This window comes from Morone saxatilis, unplaced genomic scaffold (genome assembly GCF_004916995.1).
Source record: "Morone saxatilis isolate NCDOM2014 unplaced genomic scaffold, NCSU_SB_2.0 Contig15, whole genome shotgun sequence".
Lineage (NCBI taxonomy): Eukaryota > Metazoa > Chordata > Actinopteri > Moronidae > Morone > Morone saxatilis.
This window is the reverse complement of record NW_023339707.1, coordinates 5,043,367-5,052,634: the sequence shown is the minus strand read 5'-3', so window position 1 is coordinate 5,052,634 and position 9,268 is coordinate 5,043,367. Positions and strand designations below refer to the sequence as shown.

The 9,268-nt window shown below is 40.3% G+C and overlaps 1 protein-coding gene across 1 annotated transcript in view; it reads left to right on the top strand.

Annotated features, from left to right (window-relative positions):
• The window catches only part of znf341 (zinc finger protein 341), a 10,676-nt gene extending 2,937 nt beyond the window's left edge, over positions 1-7,739 (top strand). The window contains exons 6-17 of the mRNA XM_035656673.1: positions 1-222; positions 368-551; positions 823-916; positions 1,002-1,092; positions 1,496-1,664; positions 1,944-2,188; positions 2,814-3,022; positions 3,891-3,987; positions 4,475-4,607; positions 4,970-5,081; positions 5,323-5,393; positions 5,805-7,739. Coding sequence (XP_035512566.1) covers positions 1-222; positions 368-551; positions 823-916; positions 1,002-1,092; positions 1,496-1,664; positions 1,944-2,188; positions 2,814-3,022; positions 3,891-3,987; positions 4,475-4,607; positions 4,970-5,081; positions 5,323-5,393; positions 5,805-6,376 — 2,199 coding nt within the window. The 3' untranslated portion in view covers positions 6,377-7,739. The remainder of the gene's footprint in view (positions 223-367; positions 552-822; positions 917-1,001; positions 1,093-1,495; positions 1,665-1,943; positions 2,189-2,813; positions 3,023-3,890; positions 3,988-4,474; positions 4,608-4,969; positions 5,082-5,322; positions 5,394-5,804) is intronic.
• Positions 7,740-9,268: the final 1,529 nt, after the last annotated feature.

Below are 9,268 nucleotides of genomic sequence, written 5' to 3'. Positions count from 1 at the left end.
CAGCAGCAGCAGCAGCAGCAGTCCTCCCACCCCCTGCCCCCCGGTCAGACGTCGGCCCACCCCCTGCCAGCTGGACAGCCCACCCAGCAGCCGCTCTCTTCACAGGTCCCCGTGAGCCACAGTAACTCAGTGGTCCAGGTGTACAGCACGCTGCCCCATATGGCTGGGGGTGGTGGTGCAGAGATCCACACCCTGGGTCTGCAGCCTTTCCATCCTGTACAAGTGAGTAAAGCGTGCTGTGTCATATTGATTATATTATGCACTATTTAATTGCAGGTATTCTATGTATTGTATGATTAGATAAGGCATGTAGTTATATGCATGAGGACTCAAACTGAAGAGCACTGAGCCCATGTGTCTCCCTCAGGTGCCCAGTCAGTGTGTGGAGAGCCAGCCATTCACCACCCCTCCCGTCTACAGCCCCGGGAATCAGGGAACCAAAACAAAAATCTGCAGCATCACCACCAACCTGACAGAGCTGGGCGACTTTGAAAAGGTCATCATTCCTAAACGGCCGAGGAGTAGCAAAAAAAGCCCAGAAGGAGCCACGGGTATGTGAGGAAAAACATCAAACAACATTGCAAGTTTATTTTATTTTTTTAAATGCACAGGCAGATCAATGTTAAATGTGCTTTTTAGTCCTTTTGAACCTCTGTCCAGAAAGGACTTTGTTAAATGATATACTGGTTCAGCATTTGTCCGTTATAAAACTTAAAGGCTACATTTATTAATGAATAAAACTGCACATGATGACACAATAACCATGAAATGTACGTTGATCATGGTAGGATAAATATTCATTCACTGAATTTCACTCCTCAGCAGAGCAGCTGAAAGGAAAAGGTCCAAAGCTGAAGTGTAATTTCTGTGACAAAATTTTCTCGAAAAACTTTGACCTTCAGCAGCACATTAGAAGGTGAGTTAATGGCCAACATGTTGAAACAGAAGAAAGGGACTCAATTTCTTTCCACTCATGGCGTCTATTTATTTTCTCCCTACAGTCACACAGGAGAGAAACCGTTTCAGTGCATTGTCTGTGGCCGAGCCTTTGCCCAAAAGTCCAACGTGAAGAAACACATGCAGACACACAAGGTTCTACATACTAAATAATGCTTTTGTAATTATTTTGAATGAATTATATTTTGTAATTATTTCTTTTTTTGTAAATTGACCGTTTGCTAAGCACTGCGCACCATATTAAGAAGGTTAGGCAAACGGTCAGTTGACTACAGTTCCTTTAACTTAACCAATTCTGAATACTCAATGAATCTGCATTTTAGTGTTTATTAATTTAACAGTAACAACATTCAAATTTAATGAACTGTTGTCTTTAAGAGCCATTCATCGCTATTGACTGGGATTTTTTTGTTTTGTTCATGGACTATCCTGTAGTATTTTGTTTGCAGTAAAATTTGCTTCCTCAGATTATTCCTATAAGATGTGAACGCAGCGTAGTGCCAACAACACAGTAACAACAACTGTCTTTATTTTAAAGGTGTGGCCAATGGGTGTGGCCAGCACAGTGTCAAGATTACCAATCACAGTAAAGGTGGTATCAATGTCATCCAATGAAGAGGAGGGGAGCGGGGAGCAGCAGCAGGGGGAACCAGAGGAGGAAGGGTCACAGCAGCAGAACAGTCAAGCAGAAGAAGAGGCATCTTCAGGTAATATCTGTTTAACACACCAAACTGACACATCCAAATATTCATGCAGAGAATCTGAATTATATTGATGACATTATGCATGAAGTAAAGCTTTGAATAAAATAAAAGCTGCTGTACCAACAGCACCATAAACAATAGAGCTTAAGTTGCCTGTTTATTAGGTACCCCCCGTTAACTCATACTTTTGTCCTGCTTTTAGGACAAAAAATTCTGATCCCAGTTATAAAAGCAATACCAACTGATCCAGCCTTTTTCAGTAAATACAATGCTTGGTTACAGAAGCTCCAGGGGAGTTGGAGGAGAGTGCGACCGAGGCCGATCCCGAGGGTAGCGGAGGGGAAGTCATGCAGAACGGGCATCCTCAGGTACAGATGCAGGCGCAGTCCGATCAGAACCAACAGTGCCAAGCTCAGACCAAACAGATAGTTGTGATAGACAGCTCCTACCAGTGCCAGTTCTGCGCCAGCAAGTTCAAGACCTACTTTCAGCTCAAGTCCCACCTGACCCAGCACAAAGGGGAGCAGGTGAGTACAGAGGAAGGTATATGTTGGGCTCTGTCAACCTGCAGAAAATCTGACTCTTGATTGACAAAGGCAATGCATCAAAGTGACCACTATCTTTTTATTTTAGTTGGGTTTTTTCACTGCGTGGTTCTGCAAATGAAAGCACAAGAGTCTGCCTGTGTGGTGCATTTATGGGCATCTTGTAACTTTAGAGTCAGATGCTGAACAGCAGCCTTTTTATTTCAAGAAGCTACCAACTTCAGATTCTCTTTTCTCCCAAAGTCAGTGTTTGCCTATTTGTCTCATGGCAGACGACAGCTGACGTTTTCCAACCAGTACATGGTTACAGACAAGCAGACTTCTTAAAGCCCCACAATAATAAAGTCGTTTTGACAAGATATATCGAGTATCGCTGTCCTGTATTACCCTCGTCAAGCACATTTCTGGTCTCTGCACATTTCTATTCATTATTTTATTAGTAATATAAAAAGCCACAGCTACCTGGAAGGTGGGAAACACCTTTAAAAAATGCATGAAAGGACATGTATTAGAAAATGGTGGGCAGTAAGGTGGGATAAAATATGTAAAAACACTGGATTCATGTTTTTTTTTATTTCTTACGTGACATCTTACCACTTCCCTGCAGGTTTATAAGTGTGTGCTGAAGTCCTGCTCTCAGACCTTCCAGAAGTTGGATCAGTTCCTGGAGCACATCAGGACGCACCAGGAGCAGCTGACCTACCGCTGCCACCTCTGCAGCAAGGTGTTCCCCTCACTGTTTGAGCTGGGAGTCCACCAGTACTCCCACTGCTTCTGCCCACAACAGAACACACGCAAAGAAACTACCGTCTACAGGTCAGCTCAACCACTTATCCCTGTGTATTGATGATATATTAATTATAGCAGAATAGAGGGAGGAACACTGGAATCCCTAAATCAGCTGAAATGGCCTCAGTTTTTGTTGAGCTGGGGTATGCAAGTGTTTCAGGTCTTGGCAGAAAATTGTTTTATATATAAAATTAGTTTGTTTGGCTTTAAATTCCAAGTAAACCCGGGAACACAGATCACATGGACTCATGAAAAACCTAAAACCAACAGTGAATTGGTCCTTCTAAAAAGTATTGCTTGTGTAGCCAAGGCCTGATATATCTTAGAGCCCCATCATTGTCTAAAATCTATTAAAAACACATCAGTGAGCCACATTGTTGTACTGGGTGACATTTTCCCTCATTATGATGAACATGGGCACTGTAGTTTATTGTGAGTCTATCCCATGTACACCGTCCTGCTGCCATAAATACTCACTAGAGCACCAAATGTGTTAATTAATCCGCAACTGAAAATAGTCCTCCTGTTTGAGTAGGGTTTGCTAATAACTACAGTGCCCAGCAGTAATAGGAAACTATCTAACCTTTAAAAAAAGTTATACTATATATTTATTAGCCATTTATAAAGACTTACATTGTCAGTAAGGATGAATGGGCTTTAGTGCCACAGATATGGTAGGGAGATATGGAGCATGATGGACTTCTTCTCGGCTGTTTCATACCTGTTATTGACAAAAATGTCCAAAATCTTCCTCCAGGCTGCAGTTGGTCCTCAGCCCCTTTTATGTTCTTGCATGGCTGGTATGTGTAGGGTCAAAGGAGACATATGCTACAGTAGTTTGTTGGTACATCATTCTTATTTCTAACAGAAATCACCTTCCTGCGTTTCGCTTCAGGTGTGTGAAGTGTCAAAGCAGATATTCTACCCAGGAGGCACTGGAACAACATCTACTGACTGCCTCACACAGCTTTCCCTGCCCACACTGTCAAAAGGTACTGTCCACATTTCACAGTATACAGAGTTTTAAATATGGAGTCAACTTACAATTGATGCGTTTTATAACAACCAGCAATGCCTGTGTTTTTGAAAAGGGGCCCAGTCCATCGTTGTTTAGCTTGCCAACCCCTGCCAACAAAGCCAAACAGTCAGTATTTCAGAGTTCAGCCATTCTGCAGAATCAGATCATTCTCCATCTCCATCCTCTATTTACTCCGTGGACGCACCATCAAACACAGGCTGGTCATTTCCTGGAGCTGACAGCAGCACACTGGCCAAACTACTGGAGTTGTCGGAGAATCACTAAGCTTGTCTATTAGATGCAAGAGGTGTCACTTGGGTTTACTTTGGTTGGCCAACGGTTGTATGTCTCAAACTGAGTATTTTTATGTTCTTTCTTAAATCCCAAAGAAGAGTTATTTTGTTGAGATAGGGATTAATTCATTGTTAGCTGAACTGTTGTTCTCTTTCTCTGTCTGTCAGATTTTCCCATGTGAAAGGTACTTCAGACGCCACCTCCCCACTCATGGCATTGGAGGGAGGTTCAAGTGTCAGATCTGCAAGAAGGCCTTCAAGACAGAGCACTACCTCAAGCTGCACACACGTATTCACTCAGGTCTGAATGTGTATCATAAAACTCTCTTGTCTCTCTGACACTGGTTTTTGCCAAGCCACTAAACAATTGTGCGTCGTCTTAGGCTGATTTGGTGACGTTTTTGCCGTCCTATGCTGGAGATTCTCTGACGATGTTTGTGTCTGTTTTTAGTTGCGTTATAATACATTAATAATGTCTGAGTAAACTCTTAGGCTGCTGATGAAGCATGCTGATGTTGATGTATCTCTGGCTAAAATGTTAGCATTGGAATAGTAAAAACACTTATATATATCATATATGTATCTATATATGTAATCTAAGTGCCTGCTGTGATTACGTAATCAAGGTAAAGGTGTGAGTTTGACGCTGATTCCATTTTCTAGGTGAAAAGCCATACAAATGCTCCCTCTGTGAGGCGACGTTCAACAGGAAGGATAAAGTGAAGCGACACATGCTCATCCACGAACCCTTCAAGAAATACAAGTGTCCCTTTAGGTGAGGCTCTCCAGTGGAAAAGCTGGATTAGCTGAAGTCACTGAAACAGGCCCTCTCATTTAACCCATTCTTCCCTCCTTCCCTATTGGATTCTTTTCAGCTTTTCTCACATCTAACCTTTCATCTTCCTCCTCACTTCTGCTTTCATATCCCTCTTTTTTAAATTTCCTTTCAGACTGTCTTACCTTTGTCACAAGACATTTAATCTGTCTTTATGCTAACATTTCTGTTTTTGCATCAGGTCACACGTAGGCTGCACCAAAGAATTCAACAGACCAGACAAACTCAAGGCCCACATTCTGTCACATTCTGGTGAGTTAGTAATAGCAGTGATATTTTGGATCTAAACAATGATGATGGAATATTGTTTGTAATGTTCTGATAAGTCAAAGACTTAATTCAATTTTATTACCACATGATTTATTTTTTTAAAAACCAGTCTGTTAGCAGAATACGTAAAGAAGGAACAGATTCTTATATTAGATATTGGTGGTGACCCAGACGTGGAAACAGTTCACTTGGATGAATGATGTTTCTGGACATACAATTATAGACTTGACTGCAAATCCTAAGGGGAAAATGAAGTGTGAGGAACAAAATCTTTAGGTGTAGTAGCCAGTTTCTTCAGCATCTTAATATCCAAGAATTGTTTGTATCACTGAAACATCAAAAACCATTATTGCCATTATTACACTGATTCTTATAAACTCCTCTCTCCCCCAGGTATCAAACCCTACAAGTGTCTATTCTGTCAGAAGGCGTTCAGCCGCAGGGCTCACATGCTCGAGCATCAGCAGTCGCACACAGATAACTACCGCTTCAGATGCTCCACCTGCAACAAGGGATTCACTAGACAGAGCTATTACAGAGATCACAAATGTCCTGCAGCAGGGAACGGGACAGGAAGTGAAGGAGGGACTGGAGAGGCAGAGGGAGACGAGGTCATAGGAGTGCCGATGGCAGAGGAGAAGGATGAAGAGGATGACGGGAGAAGAAGCAGGTTTGCGAGAATAGCGAAAAGGCCAGTGGCTGGTGGAGATGACGGAGAGGAGGACGACAGCTCTAAGAGCAGCCAAGAACAAATGGAAACACACGGGGAGGAGGAGGAGGAGGAGGAGGAGGAGGAAGAGGAAGGGAGGAGGACTGACGAGGGCTGTCAGGCTGCAATGTCTATAACCACCATTGAAGGGCAGACGGAAAGAGAGGAGGAGGAAGACAGGATGGAACATGCTGGCGAGGCACTGGAGCAGATTCAGAGCAATGACCAAAACTGTTTGCAGCAGCCATGTTTGTAGTTTTAAGCATGATCTTTGTAGGAATGTCTCCTGGACATGGACCAAACAAACTCCATCCATTATTTATTTTTTTTTTAAACTGTGGATCTGGGAAATTATTTCATTATTTGTTTTAAATTAAAACATTATGTAAATGATAGGCACTGTTTTTATGTGTTTTACTGTAAATGAAAATAAGGGTACAGTTATGTTACCTGGTAGATCCATATTGCCAAAATAACCTGTGGACCTTTTCTGTGTTTGTGTGCAACATTTGTGCAAGTTAAGCCGCAGTGGTTCACTTAAAATGTCAAAAACCAATGGCAACATTTTTTCTGTTTTTATGTAGCAAAAATGAAATGATTATAAGTTTAAATTATATTTATGTCCATATAAATATTCTTCTTGTAAAATTCCAAGCTCTGATACTCTTTTACTGTCATGTATGATCAGTTCGACATTCAGTTTCTGCTCACGTGTTGGTGTACACTTTCCTTCAACTGTGCTTGTTTCTACTTCACTTGGTCATTTCTTACATTTCTGAGACTACCTAGTGGGGGCGCAAATAAAAGGGCTATATCCAAATGTAGCTAGGCATGAAAAGGTGCATCCGAGTCTGAAGTAGTGAGGGCTGCCCAATTCTACAGGTAGACAGAGGTCACCAGACTAATTCCACCTGCTGGTGTTATTTAGTAATAATAAAATCACAGTGAAATACTGGTAATAATTAGTATGGCCTAAATGTATTATGTATTATAATGTATTATACTATACATTTATTTCAAATACATGTTTAATTTGTTTCAGGGTTACGCTCTTTTCATCCAACAAAGAAAAAATGTGGTCACCATTACAAAAAGATTCTTACAACTAGTTGCAGAAATGGCACCCGCAAGTAAGCATACCGTACCTAACAAAAAGTTGCCTATGTGTGTGAAAGTATATAGAATAGTCTGTGGAATGATATTAAGATGAGATTTAAAACCAATTAATTGAATTAGATTAAAAAACATACACAACACCTGTCAACAGTAAGCACTGTATGTGCACAATAATTGATAAAGCCTTTAAAGTCAAGTGAATCAATTTTATTCATATAGCCAAAAAGCACAAATCTTTCTCAGGTTATAATCTGTAAAACATGATTCAGATTAGGAAAAACTCCCAAAAAACCCTTTACGGGAAGAAAAGGGAGAGACCTCAATAAGAGCAACAGAGGAGGGATCCCTCCTCCAGGATGGACATACTGTAAATGCAACAGATATGTGCACAGAGGACACGGAAGTAGCAGTAAACACAAGTAAATTAAATACCTAACTTGTAGCATTGTTTGAATAAGGGGTAACGAGACATGCCGGCAGTTATAACAGGAGTTTTGGACAAAAAGTTGATGTGTAAATTTAAATAAAATCAATTTATATAGTGCTAAATTGTGACAGTAGTTATTTCAGGACACTTTTTGACACTAAGAGCTGGTGTAAACCGTACTCATATTATTTACAGAGACCCAAAAGTTCCCACCACCATGAGCAAGAACTTGGTGACAGTGGCAAGGAAAAACTCCCTTTTCTACTGGCAGAACCGGGCAGAGAACATAGCATGAAAATTCCATATAGAGATGTAAGTAATAGTAATGGTAGTATGGTAGTGGTTATAATATTGCTACAAATAACCATAAGAGTTAATTAATAATACAATAATAATAGTGACAATAATGAAAGCCATAATAAGACTATTAATTGTAGCATTGTGTGGTGAGCAGGAGCATGGGGGCAGTAGGTGGCTGGCAATTATAGATCCAGCTCTGAAGGCAGAAATACCTGCAGAGAGCGATGAGAAAGCACAAAACTACAGGAGAGAACGATGTTGAGTTAGTAACATAATAGGATAGGGATGTATACAGAGGGGGATGGAAAGGAAGAGAGACGAGCTCCTTGAATCATAGGAAGTCTCCTAAGGCCTATAGAGGAATAACTACGGGTAACCCTGTAACCCTGCATTCTGGGAGCACAGTGTTCAAGTGGGGGTAATGGTACTATGAGCTCTTAAAATATGTTGGTGCATGATCATTAAGGGCTTTGAATTTCAATTCTGTTCTGCACCTATGGAGTACCTAGTGGAGTAAATGGCATTTATACTCAGGTACTTAGCCATTTACTCCATTACTAAGTCATTTACTCAATGACTTAACTAATTACTGAGCCGTGTAGTCACTTAATTAGCCAGTTTTTAAGTTACTGAAGAATTAATTTCGCTCAATTCTCAGTTTCAGGTTTTAAGGTATCTAAGGTTTTGAATTTTAGCATTTTTCAATGTAAGGTTTAAATTCCTACAATGTGATTTTGACTTGCAGTTACTAGAAGTTGGTAATTTTTTTTCCATTTAAAAGCTTTTTAATGTGGATTTTTTGAGTTTACATTTTGATCTTCTTTTTCCTTTTGCAGTTACACTAGGGTATTTCACGTCACTGCAGTGGTTTTTTTTATATATATATTTTTATATTTGAGCATGTTTAACCTTTTGTGCAGGTATCTTTCTCTTACTTATGACTTATTCTTAAGTCTTTAACGTATCAATACAATTTTGTATTTTAGCGTGTTTCATTGCATGTTTGGAATATGAATTTTTTGGTTTACATTTGGATTTTTTTACTTGCGCTTATAAGAACTTATACAAGTATGTCTTAGTTGTTTTTATATTTTAACCTTTGAGCAAGATGAACCTTCTCTCATGGGTATCTCCCTACGCTTATTTTGCTCAGGTTAAGCTAGGTTTTCATGGCAATGCAGTTTTAGGTTTCAGCAGATTTTAGGGCGTGGTTTGAAAATATATTTCTTCCATTGTTTAAATGAAAGATTTTTTTAGCGTATTTGAGGTTTGGAAGGTTTGCATTTTTCTACTCGCGTTTGCTAG